The sequence below is a fragment of the Neopsephotus bourkii genome, unplaced genomic scaffold (assembly GCF_033783945.1).
Source record: "Neopsephotus bourkii isolate Nb327-2 ecotype Australia unplaced genomic scaffold, CSIRO-AGI_Nbou_v1 NB_53, whole genome shotgun sequence".
In the NCBI taxonomy this organism is placed as follows: domain Eukaryota; kingdom Metazoa; phylum Chordata; class Aves; order Psittaciformes; family Psittacidae; genus Neopsephotus; species Neopsephotus bourkii.
This window is the reverse complement of record NW_026900570.1, coordinates 14,511,349-14,534,946: the sequence shown is the minus strand read 5'-3', so window position 1 is coordinate 14,534,946 and position 23,598 is coordinate 14,511,349. Positions and strand designations below refer to the sequence as shown.

At 38.0% G+C, this 23,598-nt stretch overlaps 1 protein-coding gene across 4 annotated transcripts in view; it reads right to left on the bottom strand.

The window, feature by feature from the left end:
- Nucleotides 1-23,598, bottom strand: part of NEBL (nebulette) — a 253,557-nt gene that overhangs the window by 5,636 nt on the left and 224,323 nt on the right. For 2 of the 4 annotated variants that reach the window (XM_061351943.1, XM_061351911.1), the window contains 2 exons: nucleotides 22,934-23,062; nucleotides 4,106-4,221 (listed from right to left, as the gene is read on the bottom strand). In XM_061351943.1, the coding sequence (XP_061207927.1) occupies nucleotides 4,106-4,221; nucleotides 22,934-23,062 (245 nt within the window). The remainder of the gene's footprint in view (nucleotides 1-4,105; nucleotides 4,222-22,933; nucleotides 23,063-23,598) is intronic. The other 2 variants (XM_061351952.1, XM_061351922.1) reach the window with 1 other exon arrangement.

Below are 23,598 nucleotides of genomic sequence, written 5' to 3'. Positions count from 1 at the left end.
AGAACAGTCTCCCTTTGTATCTTAACAGCAGAATAAAACTAACTCATTTTAAAGTTCACAGGAGTATTTTCTTTTACTTACTCTGCCTCTTGACAGAAGCCAGGAGCAGTTCAAGCATCACTGATAAATTTCCCTACCAGTAATTCCTGATGTGTCAAAATATCTAGATGATTTTTTCTGGTACAATACTTTAAAGAGTAAAAGGGTAAAACAGTCAGTGTTTGAGCTAATGCCTACTGCTATTGTCTGAACCTTTTAAGAGACAGCAAACTTTGTTCTGCTTCTCAGAGAAAAACAACTCGGGATTAGTTCTAGTCCACCTCATCATTGGGTTTTGAGGGGTTTCAATGAAATTATTTTCAGAAAATACTCCACACACAGTGAGTAGGCCATTTGTCACATGTTAGAAATGTGGGATCATTTAATCCAAACACTATACAGCAACTCATCATTGCTGTTCCCATGCTGCAAATACACTTTCTGGCTTGATTCTGCCCTATTATTGGTAGTGCAGGTTAAACACTACGGAGAAATCAACTCCTGGTTAAAAACTGGAAACCACTACCTTTCCTGACAAGACTGATCTGAACTGAATTAGAGTCTTGCTGTGTTCACTGCCATGCCTTGTAATGTTGATACCCAACAGGCTGTGACCAAGAATGATTTTTTAAGCAGAGGCATGTGGTTTCTTGGTGGTTCGTTAGCGTCTTCCAAGTGTTAATGGAAGGTCACTAATAAACTCATCATTTTTACGCACTACATAGAAGCAACTAATTAGGAGGGTTCTATCATTACCAAAATGTCCTTAAAGATTCACAAACTAGAAATCTAGCAATTGGAAGACCTTTGAGAATCTGGTTTTTTTCCATTTCAACTGACCTCTCTACTGAGCCTTGAAACTAACTCAAACAAAAAAAAAAAAAGCAACCAGTTAAAAATATGCTACTACAACAAGCCTAGATGTAGTTAGTCCTTTAAACCATTTATTTCAATAAAAAAGGTCCATTTAAGAAAAATTGTGGTAAGTCTGTACCTGGCATAAGGCAGAGAATGGATTTTCCTGAGCCATGCTTGTATGTTTTCCTTAAATGGGCAAAGATTGAGGGAAGAGATTAGTTGTTTTAGTAAACTAATATAAAAATGGAAAAAAAGAGAGAAGTTTTTGCTCACTGAGAATGATCCTCACTAATCCTTAGAGCATCACAGCATAGAACATACAACTGCTGTCTCCTTTAAGGCAGCTTGACTACATCACTGTGGTGGCACAGTTGTGAAGACAAGCTGGTAATTTCAAACTTTAAGAAAATTTATTAGAGCCCTAAATGCTGCTGAGAAACCTAAATTTATGGCCTTAACACCTAATTAGGTACTAAATGGCTGTCAGGAGAAATCTCCATAATAATCCTGTTAGCATTTAATGCCTAATTATCACTTCAGAGTGTAGTCTGTTATGTAATTGAGAATTACAATGCTTAAAGGACTCAAAGAAGGGATTTTTAAAATGCATTTTAGGGAGTTACTCCTCTGTCAGTAGAGAGTTTAGCAGGTACTGAGCATACAAGAGGGTATAAGAAAAGGTTGGGGCTTTGTAAAGCAATCAAATACTCACTTATCTCCCCCCCCCTCCTCAAAGGTCTAACTTGGAACTACTGTTTAGAAAGAACAGTAAGTCTTGTGCATAGGAAGAACTGAAGCCAGCCTGTCGTACTCCCAGCTCCCAAGCCAGATGTGAGCTGACAGATGCCTATTTCCAGTGCATCTACCAGTTTATTCTATGGATCACTCCTTGAAAGAAGCGGCATCTGTTGCAGCGTCCTTCACATATAGCAGCTATCAAGAAAAGTCAATTTGCAACCTAGGTTTTGTTTTCCTACCACTTTTAGTTATCTAAAGGCATGAGAACACCCTTTGTTTTTTTCCAGAGGGAAAGAGCCTTCAGGGATCTGTTATAAAACATTCTATACTGTGAGCAAGAATTTAATTCAGCCCATTATGCACAGCTGCTCACAGAAAGTGAGCAAAAGTTAAGAATCAGAAAATAATGCCATTTAACTGACAAACAAAAATGTACCCAAAAGACTGTGTTAGAATTACACTGATACAAAATTCAGCTCAAGACTAAATAAAACTAAATTTGAAAATTTAGAAATTAGAAAAATTTTATTTCTCAACATAGGAAATTGGTGAACATGATTATATAATGAATTTATAGTTTTTGAGGGCCTGAATTTGATATAACAGTACAATAAGCCAGCTGAAAGGAGTAGGCTTTAGTACAGCAGCTCCAATCACCCCCATCCTGATACAACCTTTGTCAAATCTCCTGTGACATGTCGAGATTTTAAAAGCACCCCAAGATTGCCATCAATATTAAGCCTCTGCAAATCACTACATTTCAACACAAGCCAAAACAGGGGTTTTCCTCAGCACACACTGAGAGTGCCCAGCACACCTGGATAGGATGTCATATGACAAGTTTCACAAAAGGGATAAGAAAACCTGTTGAAAGGAGTCAGTCAATCCTCTATTTTTAAAATGCTTTAATGTCACTCCCTTCCTTTTCCTATTACTTTTGCATTCCTAATTCTGGAAGGAGAGGCAAATGGTGACTCTCAAGATGATTGAAATGATATTGTTTCAACAGGCAGCCCATCAGGAAGGTCACTGGGAGATAGAGATATTAGGGAAATCATTGTCTTTTACCTGCCCAGACAGCTGTGAAGTCTAAGTGCATTTCAAGATTTGCAAGCGTCTCATCTCTGGTGTATCTGAAGGCTGCTTGTTTGCTCTCCACTAACTAGCAAATCTGCTAGCAAAACCCAGGTTTCCAGTTCTCCTACTTCCTGGAATCTGGCCCTTTCGGAGAGCAGCCAGCTCCCCAAGAGCCTTTTGATATCCATGGAAATTAATGGTTGATTCCAGCATCAGCTGCCTCACAGCTGTCATGCAGGTGCCTAAAGAGTTTCTCAATTATTGGTTCACCCAAAGACGCAGGTATCTGGATCTGGATCCAGACTTCTCAGCAAGTTAACTCCTCAGCCCCCAAGCAGCAGAGAAACTGGCAAGCCCAAAAGCATCCAAATCTCATATGATATCATAATCTTTGCAATATAAAGTGCCATGGAGTTTCAGTCTTAAAGAAAAGTACAAGGTTTAGCTAATCTTGAAAGCAGTTTTTTTCCACCTCAGCAAGCTCCAAGTTTGGTTCATAATTAAATACTACTTCAAGTCTAAAGGAGGTGACAGAGGTAGTAAATCTACATCCATTCAGAATAGTTTAAAATTCAAAATTACAAGTCAGTATTTTTAAGGTAAAAGATGACTAAATCTGAATTGTAAAATCTCTAGGCAGTGGTATCATAAAAAAATATGATAAACATTGGAATTTTATTTATAAAGACTTCAAAAAGAAAAAAGGTCAACTTCCTAAAAACCCCAGCTGAATACCAATTCAGCTCTCCTTCCATGACCAAAATATTCACTCCAGCATTATATTCACATCCACCATAATCAAGAACTTCATGACATGGCCATGATTTCATGATAAAGCTTCTTCTTAGTCACTCAGCAGTATATTTGGTTCAGGCACAAGTGGGTGCATGACTCTTCTGTTGAATTAGAAAGGGCACACCAATACAGATCTGAGGTAGCTTTATACAAGCAGAGATGAGTAATATGGATGGGCACAAAGCCTGCTAGCAAAAAATCAGAAGTTAAAATATCTGAAACAAATTTAAACCACCAGGGTGATATTAAGAGATCAGTGGTTTTCATCCAGCACTGAGAGCCAGAATTCATTACAGAGTGCACCACCAAATCTCAGCCTGTGAAATACCATCCAAGCATCTACTATTTGTTTTAAGCAGACAGAGGATTCATTTATTCCTCTGCCTTCTGGAGATTATAAATTATTTTTTTTATACATTCAGATATAAATGTTCCTGCCAGTACCCTGTCACTTAATCTTTTTCGTAAATGAGTACTATCACTTACATTTAGGAACAGGACTGCCAAATGGTCCAGCTATAGAATTCAAGGGTACCAATTCACAATAGCTGATGATGTTGCTTACCAAATAAAATAATTCTTTAAATCCAGTACTCACCAGACTTGCTGAATGGGGCTGTGAATGCATGGACCTCATAGATGACATACTGGTCTGGTGCATGTATCCATATCCTTGGGTCTGGCTTTGCTGATATGCCCCAGGGAGAACAGGGGCTGTGTGTTAAAAAAATAGAGACACATCAATTTGGTTTTTAGAAGTTCTTGTCTAGCCTTTTTTAGAAATTGTAGATTATTTGCATTACAAATAACAACTCCTCAGTATGAAACAGTTCAGAATTATTTCCATATACAACATAAGGCTTTTCATTATTTGAGTTACACATAAGTGTAGCCAAAGCTACAGCAATATATCCACAAGGCTAGCTGGAAGGCAAATCTTAACATACCTTAAGAATTTTCTCTTAAAAGGTTCATGAAAGCTTGAAACACCACTAATTTTGATATTGGCATAGATTATGTACTAAATATCATGTGCGATGATACTGCCATTTTTTAAGGAAAGATTGATGAAAAAAAGTTATATATCAGTCCAGTTCTGGAATGTTTCAGTAGAAATTCTTTGCAATTAATTCTTAACACATTGCAAACTAACTCCTACTTATTGGGCTATGAACAAAGAAGGACTGTGATTCACAGGAGGAGACAGATATGTTAAAAAGTGAGGCTGTTGTTGAGTTTTTCAGTTTATTCTAATTCCACCAACATTCTTTGCCGAACACAGAAAGACCAACGGTTACTTAAATATTTCCAAGACCACCTCTTTCAGAATTGTCCTCTTACCACGCAATTGTTCCATCTCTTTCACATATATTTTATTCACATTGTTTTAACAATTACATTATTTCAACAATTCTGTACGCTAACCATTAACATGTTGACTTTTATTGTACCAAGAGCTGCTAAAAGAGTTAATACAACCAACATGGACTCCCTACTTCTACTAGGAAAGCACTCATAAAACTTCTGTATCTGCTGAAACACCTTATTTTGGCAGCAGACCAAAACAGATTGCATTAAAAACATGTTTGATCAAAAATCTGTGAGAAATAAGCACAATGTGAGTGACTACTCACTATTTTCCCAGCAAGCCCAATGATGAATAATGGATATTTTAGAAGTGCCAAGTTCATTATAATGCCACATGAGTACAAAGACATTTTAAAGTAGTTTAATCATCAGAGAATTGCTGCTTGTTAACATGTTCACAGGATTATCATGCATTAAGTGAAGTAGTTCATCAAATAATTTATGTTTTAGTGTTGTTACAAGCTATTTCTACATGACCAAATGTAGCCCTTCATGAGAAAATAGAGAAAAATATAATCTAATTAAAGGTTCTGAGATCGACAGAAGGAATCTTGCCTAATTCACTACCAGCATAAACATTGGTCATTTCATAGAAGCCAACAGAGTCTCGTACCATACTCATACCAGCAGTAAATTGCTTGTGTGGGTTTAAAACTGAGCAGAACTTGAACTTTTAAACTTAATAGGAAGTTGTATTGCTCAAGCCATCACTGGCCACTCATCAGTCAGCATCTTGCCTGCTCTGCTGTGACAAAGGGCTAGTATCTTTTTCCTGCTCCCTGGTAGGGGCGGACACCCGGAGAGTCCTTTTCTTCTTCCTAAGAGAAGTGAAGGTGCTGGTAGAAACTTTTTACTTTTAATTCCTTCTCCCCAGAACAATTTTTTCTCAATTCCTACCAATCATCCTTTGTCAGTGTAAGGCAGCAAGCCTACTGAAGGTCAGCTTCCCTGTGGCCTCCAAATCGACAGGCTTACTTTGGGGGGGATAACTTACGCCTCCTGCCTCTGTGACAGCTATCAGCAGCAGGTCTGAGATGTGCTTTCCTCTTTTGCTATCAGCTTCTCACAAGCTGAAAGAATTCTGTCAAACTGTCTCAGTGAGACTTTTTGCTCATTTACCTGCAAAGGTGGAAACTAAGCCTGGGGAAAGAAAGCATTTCTTCCCAAGCAAGAGAAATGGGAAATGTTAGAAGCTGAAGTATTAGAAAAAGATTCTATACAAACAAAAAGAAGGAATTTTTAGGATTAGCTTTGCTAATTATCTTCTAGTCCTTTATTTAGCTATCATATATATGAGCCTATCTATCAACACATCAGTGAGAGATTTGATTGAATAATTCCACCTTTTTTTCCAAAAGAATACTGTAGTAGAGCTGCAAAAAAATTATCAATACTTAACAATTTCTTACAGAAAATACCAAAGAAATCTCTAGATTACTGTGTACTTGGAAGATAATTTGGGAATCATAAATAAACAGATTATTGAACAGAGAAGGGCTCCAAGCTGTTTCTGATGACATAAGATATTTCAAGGTGAGATCAAATGACGCAGAGTAAGAGTTAGACTTTTCTTCATCATCGTCACCCATAGTTAACAGCAACCTTTTGGCTCAGACCAAAGTATAAAGTTCTATAACATCCCTAACTGCAGCAGCAAAAGCAATGGCTTTAGTTAACCTAAGGGAACAATAAAACACAGTGGTGGAACATGAAATTCATTTAGCTGAAGTCAGATTTATTGGTGAGGGAGCTGAGGGCTGACCATTGCTCCCAGAAGTACAGGTGGTTGTTTTTTCTTGTTGCATTAAGACTTTACCAGATGCATTCTAATATATCAAAACTTACTTTTTTCTTGTCTCACTTACCAAGTAAGGCAGACATTCATTTCAAATTAACTACTTGAAGAAATTTATCATCTATCCCTTACTACATCTTTACAAGATTTCCCAGAGAAAGGAGAGAGAAAAATGAATGAACATGATAAAAGGCAAACAGAGAGAAAGGCTCCAAGAAAAAGAAATTGAGAGAATGATAGTGAGTAACAACTTGCTGCAGCAGAAAATGGGATCTGCACAGTGCATATTGATCAGGACATGCTTTGAGAAGCACTAGGCAAGAAAAAGGTCAAACTGTGGAAACAGAAAAAGGAATAACTAAGGGAGCAGTGTAGAACTGCAAGGTTAAAAAAAAACAAAACAAACAAACCAATCATTTAAAGGGCAGGTAGCAATACATATTTACATTTTATATAGACCATACTTAAACTCTCATTCTTTAGTACAGCAGAATGTCAACAATCCATGTAAAACTATATATCCCCACTGCTAACTACTGCACTTCTGTCATTTACTGCAATACAGACCACTTCACATCCTTTTACAGACATCATGCAGTTTTAAACACATATTTTGATGCTATCTCACTTCTCAGTTTCACTACTAAGACTTTGGAGAACTCATGAATACTGCAACACATCATAATAAAAGCCACAACATAAGAGAGCAGGAAGTAAAAAGAAAGATGATGAATATTATGTGCTTAATTCTAATGTCTGTACAACACCAGAAATCAAGCTTTAGATTCTCTGAGGAGCACAAGTTGCAACCTAGCCAGAATAAAGCATCATCATACACATTTGTGTTACTAGCTCCCCCAAAATAGATGAAGCTGCTGATGGGAATCATATTGCTCCAAATATATTGAATTCATTCCCCTGTTTTGCCTTGCTGCTGCCTTATTTTCTACAGTTCACAACATGCAGAGCAGGCCTCATAGCCTTACATGAGAAGGCCTCTCCCATAGTTTTCAGTTCCTTTTTTCTTTTGCCCTTCCCTTAGAAATGGCTCAGCTATGACCAGTGCATAAGAAAACATTAAGTAGTGATGCAATCACATGTGTGGTAGTGCATGTCTAGAGCACACTTCTGGGGTGTTCGGGTACATCCCACATGTTTTTCATGTGACTGCGTCACTGCCTGAATTCTACAACCCCCTTGACCATCTCCCAGCCCAAGTTACAAGAATAGACAGCTAAAGAAATATAGCCTTAGTATAAACTGTTATTGCTGTGTTGAAGCTAGTGCATAATAACAACTGGTACCTTTTTAAAGTCTTCTCCAGAAAGCATCACGGAGGCAAATTTTATTACAAATTTTGACTCAGTACTTTATTTTCTTGTGTTCTGTCACTTTTCATAGATGTTGGCTGCTGCTCCTTACCATTAAAATATTTAAAGTGATTTGGGTTGGAAGAAACCTCTAGAAGTAATATAGCCCATCCCCATTTTAAATCAGGGCCAAATCTGCAGTTAGACTGGATTCCTTTGGGACTTGTCAATTTTGAGTTCAGGATGGAGATTTCACTGTACCTGTTTGGGCAACCACAAAACCCTATAATTCCTCCTGTTTATTTCCTAGGCAGTGTATATTCCTGTGCAAGCTCTTGAGATGAACTCAGCCCAGCACTGCATTAATCATGCAAGCATCCTGACTTTTAAGGAGTAACAGTTTTAAGGAGAAATTTGAAGGTTAAGCTTTATTCTGCAGAAGTTCACATACTGCCCAAGCATGAACAGTGGGATGGATACATGGAACTTAATTGTTGTCAAATAAGAATTTAATAAGAGTTTTAAAGAAGGCCCATATCACAGTCAATTCAGAATCAAAAATCTTGATACTCTGGCAGCAAATAAGACAGTATAGATATGCTGAAGACAGGATGTGAAAGACGTAAAAATAAAATAAAAGTAACTTGACTGCTATGACAGATGAGCATTTCAGAGGCTTTTAAGGGTGATGTGTTAAACATAATTCTCTGCTAAAGTTAAGAGTGTTAGAAGAACTCAGCAGGAGTCATGAGGTGATAAATCTCAAAGAGGCTATAGGCTGTGCATTCCTGAATTCCCACTGCATGTCTGAGGTTGATGTTCCATGAGCTGGCCAAGGCTAACTCTCCTACCACCCTTTCACTTCCACTCAGCTGTGTTTTCTGCTGGCTTGGTGAGCTAAGTCAGCTCAGCAAGGTATCAGACCAGCATCAGATGCAGTGCAAGGCAGGAGGCAGGACCAGGTACTCAAGGCCACAAGCAGCAGAAGGCAGCAAATGGCTAGAGCAGTTCAGCTGTCCCATGGTATGCTCTCCCAAGCACCTCACTTTTTAGCAAGCTCCAAGTTCAAACCACAAAAGAGCTGAGCCTCTCATAGATGCTTCCCTCCAGATGTCTCAGCACTCAGCACCAAACAATGCATCCCATGTAATGTAGATGCCCCTGTGGCATGCACTGCTCAACTACTTGCATCCTAGGTCCCCATAGTACCTGAAAAAAGTCATCGTGGAAGGTTAGAGAAGATTAAGCCTAATGCAGCCAGCAAGAGCTGTTTACCTGACGATAAAAACAGGTATTGGAGAACTTAAAAGGCTTTAATGAGCATGCAAGGACTGCCCAGAGCTAGAGATGGTAAAGGGGCTGAAATTAAGGTACAGACCTCTGCAGTATCCCATAGTAGGGGAAATAAGAAACAAGGTACAGACCTCTGCAGCACCCATAGAGGGGATAATCTCTAAAGGGTATGATAAAAAAGCAGTCACAGGAGTAGAGAGAACAAACAGAAGAGTAGAAATATGCTAGATACAGATAAAATTAGGAAAATCTTAGTAATAATTTTCCAGTGCAGAACTGGTTGCAAGAATGCTCATGTCCCAAACTGGGATAAAAAGAAAAAAAAAAAATCTTAAAGGTTCATGCAAGAAGAAATTTCAAAAAATCAGGTGAAACAATATTATGTCAATCATTTCTAAAGATCTAGGTTTAATGTCAATCATTTTCAATGTTCATTATCATTTACATGACTTAAAAATTAAATATATTTCAACATAAAGCTGGATGTTTTCTTTCAAAAATATCAAGCTATAACCTTAAAAATCTCAAAACTGAAAAAAAACGGGGGGGGGGGGGGGTTGGCATAAACTGCTATCTTCTGATGAACAATACTGGAAAATTCCCAGCCAACTTTAAATTGCTCAGCATTAATTTTTCAAATAAGCTAGAAAATGGAAACACATACTGTAAACTGACTGTAACTCTTATCTATTATTGAGTTTTATTATTTTCTAGTCAAAAAGAGTAGCACAGCACAGTCAAGTTTACTGGGAATAGGTCAGACTGCATAAGCATATAAAAAGCACTAACCTGAAGACTGCAGATGGTGAGACCTGATACAGAAAAAAGCTGCTTTTAGAACAGAAGAAAACAACACGGCAAGGCATCTTGGCATTTTTTCTTGTAACAGTAATTTTCCCTTCATTTCTTTTCTTTCTTTTTTTCCCCCTCCTTTTCTTGCCCTTTACTCGTCTGTTAGGCTGCTTTCACAGATGTCAGAGCTACTAGGCTTGCTCCTCTCAGCACTCAGAAGCAGTGGTTTGTCTGCACACTATCCATTACAGGGGTCAGTATTAGTTAGTAAATTGGAATATCAAACCCACATATAATTAGGTTGTTGAAATAACAACCTGAAAGTATGGCCTAATTCACACAGACTGCTAATAAATATCTGCGACGCTCACTAACCTCATTAGAACTGAAGCTCTGAACTACTTGGAGTCAGTGTCGAATTCAGAATGTTAAAAGCTTAGGAAGTTTCCTTAACCTAAATTCTAAAGATGTAAGAAATAAACTATGCCATCTTCAAATACTTGGGGGGGGGGAAGGGAAGGAATGGAGGAGGAGTGTCAACAAAATTATTAATCTTGTATTTTAAAAAACTAACATTAATTATTCATGATGCAAAAAAAAAAATAATCAAAACTCTCAAGACCACTTATTGACATACTATAATGGATAAAATAAAATGTTTTAAACTAAACCTAATTAATTTCACAACTAGACTAAGACCGTTTGAAGCACTGTTATTTTATAACAGCACTTTATCTGCTGGCCTACCCATATGTACCCACTATGCAGAATCATACATTTATAACTTATAAAAGTAGTTTCAATATAAGAAATTAAAATCTGATTTTGAATAAACTTACAACAGAAAATCACACAGAGCTGTTTCACATATGTCAAAGAAAAACTAATTTTGAAAGGAATGACAAAGAGAATGCCTAATGTGCTCATGCCACATGGAATGATGTATCTTATTGAGAATTTGTTTTCCTCTTTGGGATCTCAGTTATGCCTGAGAGCAAACTTTCTCACAAAAAAATCATCTGTTCTAAAATCCCTGATTTCTACAAACAGACAATATCATTACTACTGGCTACACTGGTCTTTATTGTGCAAGTCCACCATACATCCAATAGCCAATGAAGTGGGAGTTTGGGTAGTACCAGTTGGCAAAGTACAGTTAGCAGACTGCTTGTCTAGTACACCAGGATCCATGTGTCTGGTCATTCAAGTCTTCTCCCTAATTCTTCGTATTTTGAGGAGCAGTGGATCAGTCAATTCCATTATATCATTTCTTTTCAGGGCAATCTAGTCCTTGAGGTTCATTCTGGCCTTTCTGAGGGGTCTAAATCTCTACTGCAAAAGCCAGTCTTGAGCATTTAAAAGTAGTATGGCTTTTATTCCCTTTCAGAGGAAAAGCATGAAAGGACTGTATTCAGAATAAGCCCAGGCTAGCACAGTCTCCGGAATCCATGTTTGCAAGCAGGTATTAAACGTCATAGGGGAAAAAACTGTTTTCTGTTGTTGACATTAAAAGAAAGAGGACAGTCAACTGAACATCCACCCTCTTCATCACAAGGCAATAATACTGGGAATATTTTTGCCAGCAAGTGCTTGTATATAATCTTTAGAGCATCACTTCTACTGAAGAACAGGGTTGGGGGATACTGAGTCAAAGATCAAAAGCCTCTGTGATCATTAACACATTGCTGTCGTTGTAAAGCATCACAGAGTTGTAAAGTATTAAATACAATCTTGTGCTCTGCCAACAGGAGAAGAGAAGCACCCAATCTCAAACTCATATAGTCCCTGCCTGTACCTGTCTGACTGTGGAGTGGTGAGGCAGTGAGTGACCCTCACAGCCTGCAAAAAGCATGAGCCAGTCCTGTCCTGACAAAGCAGACAATTTTGATGATCAGAAAATGCCATCAGCTTCCCCAGACTGCCTTTAGAACAGCCATTTAAGACTGTAAGGCCATAAACAGAAGAATGGATTTGATAACTGTAATTCCATAGGACCCCCTTTAAACAAAAGCTTTTTCACACAAAAGCTAAAGGTATTTGTTATAAGATAGGGTGGTAAATAATCTCCCAGGAAATTTAATAATATTTATACATGACCCCATTTTCCCTACTAGTATTATAACCAGGATATGACCAAATAACAGGGCATTCTGGAGTTCTGAATATTAATTGCAATCAGGATTTGGTGTCACTGACAAACAAACCATCTTGCTAGCTGACTTTTTTGCCTGACATTCCACCTAAGCTGCAGCACATCTCAACTGAGAAAACAGAGTACTATATGCCTTGCTTTTCCCTTCCTCACATACCATACAACATTCTTTTATTTATGAAGGTACAAAATGCCTGAAAGCCAGCCTGAGGCATCCTTGGTCCTAGTGGGGCCACAGTGTACCACAGGAAGCCACTATTCCTTCTAAAATTGTGAATAGGCAGGTTGAGGATTTTGCTCTAGGCTTCCTCACAGACAGAGTTAGTAAAATGAAGGTTATATTAACATGTTCCATTACCCACACACCTTCAATTACAATTTGAACTCACATTTACAGAACAGCAACTGTTGCCCACTCACCCACTGAAGAAAGAAAACTGCAAGTCCTTCTCACAGAATCTGTGCTTTGGTTTCTGTGCAGCTCTTATTTGCATAGTGGATATAATGAATCTGAGCAATAGTGAAAGGATACTATCAACCAGGATCAAGTACATGACTACACATAATTTTACAAATTATATTTATTATCTGCTGGATATAAAATCTTCTGAAGTGTATCAAAAACTGCTCTAGGGGACCACACTAAACAACTGAAACAACTGCTTGCCAAGGGAGCCATTAACACTTTCACTGTTGAGTCTCTTGGAAATTTCCTTTCCACTTTCTGTTCACTGTTTAAAGGAAAAGGGAACATCAAACTCAGACAACTGGCAGTGCAAACAGAAAGATCTCCTGAATGGATGCCACGCTAGAGAAATTGAAGATGAGATCTCTTCTGGATTCACCTCCACCTCCATGTGTGGGAATTACCATTTGATGCTGCCAGATGTCAAGGGTATGGGAAAGCAGCATGGGAATCAAATACAGGCAGAGAGAATCTAAGCAAAAATATTTTGGAACTGTGAAATGTAAAGCTCTCCCTGGAACATTAACTCATCCTCTGTGAATACACACTGAATGAAAATGTGCTTTCAGATGAACTACAATTTATATCTTAATGTATTACAACCAATGTGGGATATTTATTTTTATTCCCAGAGCCCTAAATCAAACCTTGATCAAAACTTAACTAAGCCCTCACTTGCAGTGCTATAAGAAGTTTCAAGTTTTACATTAAAAAATAAGGTTTTACAGATATTCCCTGCATCACTGTAGTGGAAAATAATAAAATCTAATTTTCTGGACTGATTTCTCTCATGTTCGGCATTAGCAAAGCACTCAGCAGAGGACACTAAAAGTCTAGTAGTCAAGACTAGGACATAATGCTCAAGACAGTGCATAAATGTAGTCCCATTGCCATTATGGATTCCTATACTTACATGGCTTAAAAGGCTGAAATGGATTACTGAAAAGAGACCAAATTATGAATTAAGCAATCAGAAATCTTCTTTTCACAGAAACTTACATAACACATGCAGGGAACACACCCAACCTGTTTCTAACTGAAATCTGAACTCTTTCAACTCACCTTGCATTTAATTTTCCTTCTTACTTCAAATCTAGAGCTGAAAAGGTATCACCTTTCTAACACCAGGAAACCTCCCACTGTTTTCAAAAACCCATCCAACTGTAATGTCATTATTTTTAATCAGAAAAAAACAACCCTGTCATTTGAACATTATGGATCACTGCAAAACAGGAGGCAAAAGCTGAAAATACAAAACACACCTCCTTCAAATGAAAGGTGCAATTTTCATCAGGGAGAGAGCTGTCTTCCTCCCTGAACAAGAACTGTCCTTATGGGGTACAGCATATGGTTACAGCAAACCTTTACAAAGGAAACCATATTGCTTCAGCAAAAACCTATTTGAGAATGGAAGCCCAGGAGTCACCAATTCTGAAGAAGTGCAAGCTCTCTAACAACAAAAACTGTCCATGCTAAATTATTTCTTGCACCAGGTACCAAACATATGAATGCACTTGTGCCCATATTACATACATAGAAAAGTATTTCCCAAGTTCAAAAATACCACAAGAGGTTTATGGGTGAGGTATTTATTATTTGACTGCAATAATTTGTACTAAATTATACACTGAAGAACAGAAAATCATCTGTTTTACTATGATGCATTTGAGTGAAAAAAGGCAATTTTTTCCTACACATTACCTTTCAGGTTGGTAAACCTGCTGGGTGCTTGCATGTAAAAGCAGCAAAATCAGAGCATCATCTAGTAAAAAAAAATTATATATATGTATATATGTGTGTGTGTATATATATATATATATATATATATATAAGTCAGAAACAGATGTAAGAGTCTGGTGGATAAGAGAAGTGTAGATGTAACCCGCACCAAGAGGGAGTACACAGAGTACTGTTTTGATGTGTTCAGCCTTCTGTGGCAGTGCAGCCCGCTGATACACTTGAAAGGGGACAAGAAACCCACAAAAGCCTATAGTTCTTCCCGTGAAATCTACAATTCCTCTCCCTCCAAATGCCATGTTTGATTACTGGACTCTAGGGAACAATGTTATGGAAACGAAGTTCAGCTACCTAGCATAAAAGAACCATTCTTCCTTGGCTGCCAGAGAAGAAAATATAACTGCTGTGTCATTCTGCTTGACCTCCTTAAAGTGAGAGCTTAGCAACTGAATATGAATACAAAGAGGGGTGAAGGATTTCTGCTGTGTATTCCTGCTAGCTGCACCTGGAAATGGAAGACAAATCTCTATATTACAATATAAAGAGCAGCCTGGTATTATCCCTTTTTTTCTTTGACTTGTCTTTTACTAATGGTGATTTTTCCCATCCTCAAAATGATGTTTCTTATAAAAAATGATGGGAAGGACAGAGCAAGGAATGGAACCAAATTCTATCTCCTTTCCTTTTCTTCCACCTTCCACTGGAGTAAGAGAAGAACATTAAAACTGTCCAAACACAAGTAGACTTCATTGTCAACATAGCAGAGAGCACCCTTGCCATTCCAGCATCTGGAATTCATTTTTTTTTCTCCACTTCACCTGACTAGTTTGTCTTCTAACCAAAATAATATGGAGCAGAAGTAGCAGCACAGTTCCTTGTTCTAAGATTTTCTGTGGTACATATGGTTGGATGTCAAAACCTGAGGCAAATCCTACAAATAAGTATGTTATCTAGAGTCACAGATACTGTTTGTGTGATAGGAGGAGACATCCCTGAAATCAATGTTTGAAATGTCAGTGCTCAGCTGTAGCATATGTTGTGTACAGTACGTACAGTAATACATAAAGTCTACATTTGCTGTTTGCAGGGCTAAGTTCACACTGCAATTCAAACAGTTCTTTTAATGGCCTGCAACACATTCCTGCCTTGGTGAGTAAAGGAGAAAGATAACCCGTGGAGTTTGGAGAAAGGGAAGGAAGGAGGCACAGCTACTCTGAAGCCTTTTTTCTTCATAAAGCTCATATCACACAAGGAGGACATGCCACTAGGGAAAGAGATAAAGGACTTAATGTTTCTCATTGACTTAACTTCCACTCCGAGCTATATAAAAACTTCAAAACTTTTAAGTACCAATATCCCACAGGAAGATACTGCAATACTGTGTTTTCAGCAGCTTTCATAGACTTTGGAGTCAAGTTGCCAGCATGCGCATTTGCCATATTTATTCCTCAAAAGCTTTTGTAGTAATCTTTTCTGGATCTGACCAATGGTTATGCAGTATCAATGAAGTATCTAATATGAATTTTAACTTTTGTCATAGCAACCTATGGGTTATTTTTAAGGTAGGTAACAAAAATTAAGACGATCAAGATATAAGTAGAATTTCACAGTTTGTGGAAATTTGTGTATTTGGATTCCCAGTATGAGTAGAAGAAGGTAGTTTCCCAGGCAAAGGCAAAGTGAGAGGCCTAAGTGTTAGCGACAGACCCTTTTCATCAGAATAAAGAAAGGAACCTCACATCAAGACCTCTTAATGTTAATTCTTACTTCTTGCCTGCGGCAGCAGATGATCTGAATATGAAGAAATTAGGCTGAAGGAAACAAGGATAAATAGCGAACATGCTGCCACTCAGTAACGCACTGGCTCCAATCAAATAGATACAATTTTAGCACTGATTTCTAAAATGCAACAAAAGGCACTTGAAATGTCCTAATACTCACTGTTTTCCTACATAACATGAGCTTTTGGGAGTACACCAAAACTGATTTCCATCTGCTACAAACTGACTTCTGTATAGTTTTTAAGACATGATGATGACTTAGAAAATAACCAAGAAATCAAGTTTTTAAGGTTTGAGGTTTTTTTCCCCCAGCACAGTAACCACATATCCATGACTGAAAGGAACTGATACCTCTGAATTTTCTGCATCTACAGACTACACACAATTTAAAATAGGAATAAAGGGACACCTTAATACACTGAACAATTCTGAACATATGGTAAGGAAAAATTTATATACATATCGATATAATGATGTACACCAATTAAACTAGAAATCAAAAGGCAATTAAAAAAAATAAAAAAAACAGGAAGCCAAAGGCAAACTGGGAAAAAGCCAAACTAAAAGGTTTCAACTAAAAAGAAATAACAGGTGTATCAAGGACAAAAAAAAAAAAAATATAAAATTTATTCATCTATTACAGGTTGTTCATTAAGCTCATTTTAAAGTAAAAGCCTTAAGACTGAAAGCAGAACTTGGTAATATTAAATAAAATTCTGCTGATTTCAATCAAAGAAAAACAGGAGAGAGCTAAACAGAAAGCCACACAGAGATACGATAAACTGAAAGATAACTGAAGTAAAAACTGAGAGAAGGAAGAATATTAGAAAGTGAAATTAAAACATCCTGCAGTTGAAACAAGATTGGAGGAAAGCAGCATAAAAGAACTCTGATAACTAAAGCCAAAGGGGTAACTCTAAGGAAAACACTTCCAATGAAATATAATGAAATCAAAATGTGCACACAAATTGTTGCATAATAAAAGGGGGAGGGGAGGGAGAGAATGAATAAATAACAGCAAAATGAGAGTACAGTGAGAACTCCTTGGCGTAGATGGGTCTTCTCATTCCAAACGCTCTCAGAGGAATTCTTCACCTCAAAATGAGACGAAGACCAATTCAAAACAGTGACAAAACCAGTAGCCCTAGTAGCAATGCTATGGCTCAACTACTATCACCTCACAAGTCACAAAGACACTGTTCTGGTAATAGACAAATGCTTAGAGTCATTTCCCTGACATCATGGCAAAGCCTGAAATTTGTTCCAGTAGTGGCAGAGTGATTCCTGTAGACACTAGGTCAACTCCCTTAAGGACAAGTTTCTGCCTTCTCAAAGACTTAAACTGTTAGACGTTTTAATCCAAAACCAGCATTTCTTCTGGTTGCATGTAGTATGTTGTTTCTTTGCTTACTACAAACAATGGGCCTGAAGAAAAATATTCATTAATCTTACAGATTTATTTGCAGCCTTCATTTTATCTTGCTACTCTTTCTCTATACCTGCCCACACAGCTTTGAGCAGCTGAGTTTGGCTTCTGTGACTGGTACTGGATCATATACCCCAAATTAATTTCCATATCTTACGTTGTACCATATATTAACACTCTAGCATTAAAAAGTCCTTTCTTCCCCTCAGTCTCTGGAGATTGAACTACTGTGAAAAACGGATATATGTAAAGTGTTCTAAAATAACAAGCCTTTAAAAAAAGTCTCCAATATTGTGAACTTGTGCTATGTTCAAGCATACTCTTACCTCTGAGGGAATGGAACTAAACAAAACAGTCTTGAGCCATAAGGGTGCGAGCTAAATGCCATTTTGACTTACTGAAGTAAGTTCCTATCAAAAAATGGTGGATTAATTTTATATGAAGACCTTAAAATAGGAGAAAATATTTTTATAAAAATACTTACTTTATCACAACTTGTGAGAAACTTTGTAGAGACCGTGGATACAAGTAAGTCCAATTAGGTGATATTTGTGATCCTTTCTGTCATTAGACACTGAAAACTCCATAATTATATGTAAAAGCAATTCACCTCCTTCATGGAGTAAATGCTTGAAATACAAATGCAACTGTTCAACACAGAATGGATACGTGCTTAGCCATATGACCCATACTCTCCTGGTACCTAAATGCAAACTAACATGATGGGACCTTACTTGCAGGGTAGAAAGTGAAGCAAAAGAGTGTGTGAACTTGGCGGGTGTTGGGGAACAGAGTGACGACTGCACAGAAAATCAGGACAGACAGAAAAGACCTTATGAAGAAAAAAAAAAAACCCAACCAAAAAACAAAACCCAAAACCCACAAACAAGCAGTTGAGAAATACGTCAGACACAATGCTGTCTAGAAAGACCTAAACAGCAAAGAAACTGTCTCTTGTTGCTTTTTTTCCTATGGTGTTCTGTGAAGAAAGAACTGCCTGGTCTGTCTTTATAAACAGAAATAAATCTGACATCCATACATCTCAGCTTCTCTTTCTGACAAAAATAATCTGAAAAACCTTCCAAAACTGAATTAATAGATCCATGTCTGAGAAGCTGCAACACCAGTGTTAAAAGCAGGATTGAAAGAGAGAAATCATTAGCTCCTGTTCCTTTTTAGCCAAACTGGAAATAACTACTTGGAAAACATCTGAGAATTTTTCAAGAACTAATGTGGCAACCACTATTTCTGGGAAGTGCTACAGAATGGTTTGCAGGTAAAAAGGAAATCTTTGTTAGGACAGTAACTAATTACAAAGCATCTAGGCAGACTGAGAAACTAGTGCAACACCTTCTGTCCAGTATGGAAAAAAAATCAGTGATACCGTGAAGTAATAAAGTCAACCGTGAAATACACTAGCAGGGAGAAGCTGTAAAAAGGACAAACAAAGTTGGAAAGTAATTTCAAAATTAAAATTCATTATTTTCATAAGGCTTGCTGGAAAGCCTTAACAATTGTTTCCTATCCAGTTTTACCTGCAGTAGTCTAAAAGAGAGAATAGGGATTTCTTGAACTTACATCATGCAAAAATCTACTGATTTTGTAGGGAGGCGCATCTGGCTCGGCTCAATGCCATCATCTAAAATAATGATCAGGGAATCAAACAGGAAGAGTAATTCTAGTGAACGAACAATGTTAGTAGCCTCTCTGTGACGTTGTTACTGAAATTCCCCAAAGAGAAGAGACAGTTATGCCTTTAACACCTGGTACAAAGCCAAGGTCCTAGCTAAAGACTGGGAGAGGTGGTTAAGGAAGAATTCTATCAACATTGGCAGTGGAAGACTTGAATTGGAGGTCAAATACTGGTAAAGTTATCTAGAATAAATTAGCAATTGAACAATATAGATATATCTGAAGGATGACGAGACAATGCCAAAGACACTTAGAGTTTGTAAAATTGGTCACAGATCTCCAACAGACTTTCATGTTGGCACACCATCAGATTGAACAACTGCCAGCAAGAAACACTGCTAGATCTAAAAGGACAAATTCCATGAGAAACAGCTATGAAAACTCAGCAATATGGATTTGGTTCTCATTTGGTTCTCATTTTAAAATAAGATGCCATAAGAGATACTATATAAAGGTCAAGGGCAAACTCACCCTGTGGCTATGTGCATAACAACATTTGGGATAGGATGCTGTCATGAAAAAGAATGGTATTTTTGACCAAAGATCCTATCTTCTATTGTTTTGGGGGTTTTTTCTGTGTTCACAGAAATGGCATTTTCTTGTAAATCGTTAGGATTATGTCAAATTACTTAGCTCTGGCATTTATTTCTCCCCTGCAATGGGAACTGTCTGCAAGTGCTCAAACCCTGGCTAGCCAGCTGGGTCAAAAGCGGAAACAATATCTTGCTAAAATATGTTGGTCTTGGCAAGGATCTATTCAACACATCACCACAACAATATATTTAAATAGAGACACAAAAGAGAAAGCTTGCTAGTGCCAAAACAACCGGGAAAATAAAACCCATTTCCCATTCTCAATATGGCAAGTAATAAAAAATATCTGTTAACAATCAAATCAAGCTGACAAAACAATGTTAAAATGGCTAGGAATATAGCCAAAAAAGATCAGAACAGATACAGAGAGACAATATGCACTGGACTGTGAAGGCCATGTCACATCATCACAGAAAAAGACATAAAAGCCAACAAAATATGCATTATTGCTATCATCTTTTAAATATTTGGGAATATAATTAAAACATCAAATAAAGATGAACATACATGATATAGGGGAATACAGTTCTATCAAAGACGTGCATTTCCTTCTCTGCTCAAAGTTAGTTCTTAATCAAAGCTGCTTCTCTGTATTCACATGGCACCTAGCACAATGTAAACATCCTAAACACCAGCCACTATAATAACATATTACTCTGGTGACTGTGAGAACATAAACAGATGTAGTGTACAATTAAGATGCCTTAAAATCTTCTAAAAGCATGGGTAACTCAAAGAAGCCAGGCAAATAAATGTAGCAGTATCTTTTAACACCTTCTTGGGAAAACAAAAAAAAAAAAAAAAAAAAAAAAAAAAAACCCAAACACCAAAATAAAATAAATTAGTAACCCTTTGGACACCTTTTCAATGCACATGCTTTCACAGCTGAGAAGGAGAAACCACTGTTTTTTTTTAAAAATATGTATTTAGAATGCCATGTTTCTGAATACCTACAATTCACCACTCAAGTCTAGTACCTACTGCAATACTACTAGGATGACTAGACCCTTATTCATAATTTTAATAAATTTCATTCTACTCTGTGGTATGATTCAAGATGTGATTTTGTACCTGGGAATGCAGGTTCCTAAAAGTATTCTAATATTAATCCATGTTCATAGAATCATAGAATAGTTAGGGTTGGAAAGGACCTTAAGATCATCTAGTTCCAAAACCCATGCCATGGGCAGGGACACCTCACACTAAACCACGTCACCAAGGGTCTGTGCAGCCTGGCCTTGAACACTGCCAGGGATGGAACATTCATAACTTTCTTGGGCAACCCATTCCAGTGCCTCACCACCCTTACTGTAAAGAATTTCTTCCTTATATCCAATCTGAACTTCCCCTGTTTAAGTTTTAACCAGTTACCCTTGTCCTATCAGTACAGTCCCTAATGAGGAGTCCATCCCCAGCATCCCTATAGGCCCCCTTCAGACACTGGAAGGCTGCTATGAGGTCTCCATGCATCCTTCTCTTCTCCAGGCTGAACAGCCCCAGCTTTCTCAGCCTATCTTCATATGGGAGGTGCTCCAGTCCCCTGATCATCCTCGTGACCCTCCTCTGGACTTGTTCCAACAGTTCCATGTCCTTTTTATGTTGAGGACATCAGAACTGCACACAATACTCCAAGTGAGGTCTCACAAGAGCAGAGTAGAGGGGCAGGATCACCTCCTTCAACCTGCTGGTTCACCCTCCTCTTGATGAAGCCCAGGATACGGTTGCCTTTCTGGGCTGTGAGCACATGCTGAAGCTGGCTCATGTTCATTTTCTCATCAACCAACACCCCCAAGTCCTTCTCCGCAGGGCTGCTCTGAATCTCTTCTCTGCCCAGCCTGTCATCGCCAAACTTGCTGAGGGCACACTCAATCCCACTGTCCATGTCACTAACAAATATTTTGAACAAGACCGGTCCCAATGCCAACCCCTGAGGGACACCACTCGTTACTGGTCTCCAGCCAGACACCGAGCCATTGACCACAACTCTTTGCGTGCAGCCATCCAGCCAGTTCTTTATCCACCGAGTGGTCCATTCATCAAATTGATGTCTCTCCAATTTAGAGATAAGGATGTCGTGTGGGACGGTGTCGAATGCTTTGCACAAGTCCAGGTAGATGACAGCAACTGCTCTACCGCTGTCCATCAGTTCTGTACCCCCACCATAGAAGGCCACCTAATTGGTCAGGCAGGATTTCCCCTTAGTGAAGCCATGCTGGCTGTCACCAGCCACCTTGTTGTTTTCCATGTCCCTTAACTTGCCTTCCAGGAGAACCTGCTCCAAGATTTTGCCAGGCACAGAGGTGAGCCTGACTGGTCTGTAATTCCATGGGTCATCCATTTTCCTCTACTTAAAAATGGGGGTTATATTTCCCTTTTCCCAGTCATTGGGAACTTCACCTGACTGCCATGATTTTTCAAATATGGTGGACAGTGGCTTAGCAACTTCTTCTGCCAGCTCAACATCTATGTTAATATCAGACTATATAAGCTTCCCAGCTGAATATTAACCCAGTACCCGACTGCTGAGACCATATGAAAACACTCGTATGTGAGAAAGTTGCCAGCTGATACTTTTTTTTTTAGGACAGAAACAGAGAGGCACAAGCACCTGCATAATTTAATAGGGGAAGAAGTACTTCAGTCACTAAAATACTATTATACACTTGATTTGCCCACCAAAAAGCACAAGGCTAATTTTGTTTTCACTTTAGAGGTGCATTTTTTCACTTACACTGCATCATTCAAGAGAAGAGGGGAAAAAAAAAAATGGAAGTTAGCAGGGCTTTCAGGCTGATAGCATTATCAAAATGGTGAAAGAGGATACACAATAAAGCAATATGGCATGCAAGAAACTGTGCAGTCCTTAGATTTTGCTTTGCTTTCTTAATCAGTCAGGTGACAGCTTATACAGTTTCTAATGACTTGTGACCACAAGAATATGGAGTTAATACAGGCCTGTGAGGTCTCAACACACTGTGATAGTGTCATTAGTAAAAAAAAAAGGTGGGAATAAGGGATACCTCCTTCGTCAGATGGCCTTGTTATCTCACTGCAGTAAGAAAAGGTAGGGTTCGTGTCTGAACCATCTGATTTATACTCTCCCAAACTGGTAGAATGTACATATTGCTTATTGTAACGGCTTGCTCTTTCTACAATGGTAGAACGAAAGAATATCACAATAAATAGATGACAGAAGTGCAAAGACAAGCAACAATAAAAATCCCAACACTGCTAACATTGATATCCATACAATGATGGCATTAAATTTAGAGAAAAGTAAATTGTTCACAATTCTGTATCCATTTTAAACACCATGACTTCAGAGTGTTGCTTCAAAATCAGGTACAACTGATCTTGTTCACTGCTTTAAAAGAATAGCAGAAAAGGAAGGCAGGATTAAGATAATGGGTTAAAAAAAGGTACAAACATGAAGCTTATGAAAACTTCCAGTGGAAAATCAAAATGTTCTTTTATCCCAGCATGCATACAAATGCATGTGCAAATACTACTTTATGACATTCAGAATATTTGAAGTTCCACTATTAGTAGCAAAGAAAATAAATGTGTAAAATTAAACATTCAAATACTTCTAGGGGAAAAAAAATCCAAACACTTGTACAGCCAAAACATTGCTATTATTACATCGCCTTCTCTCCTTTTCCATTTACCCTTAAATTATGAACAC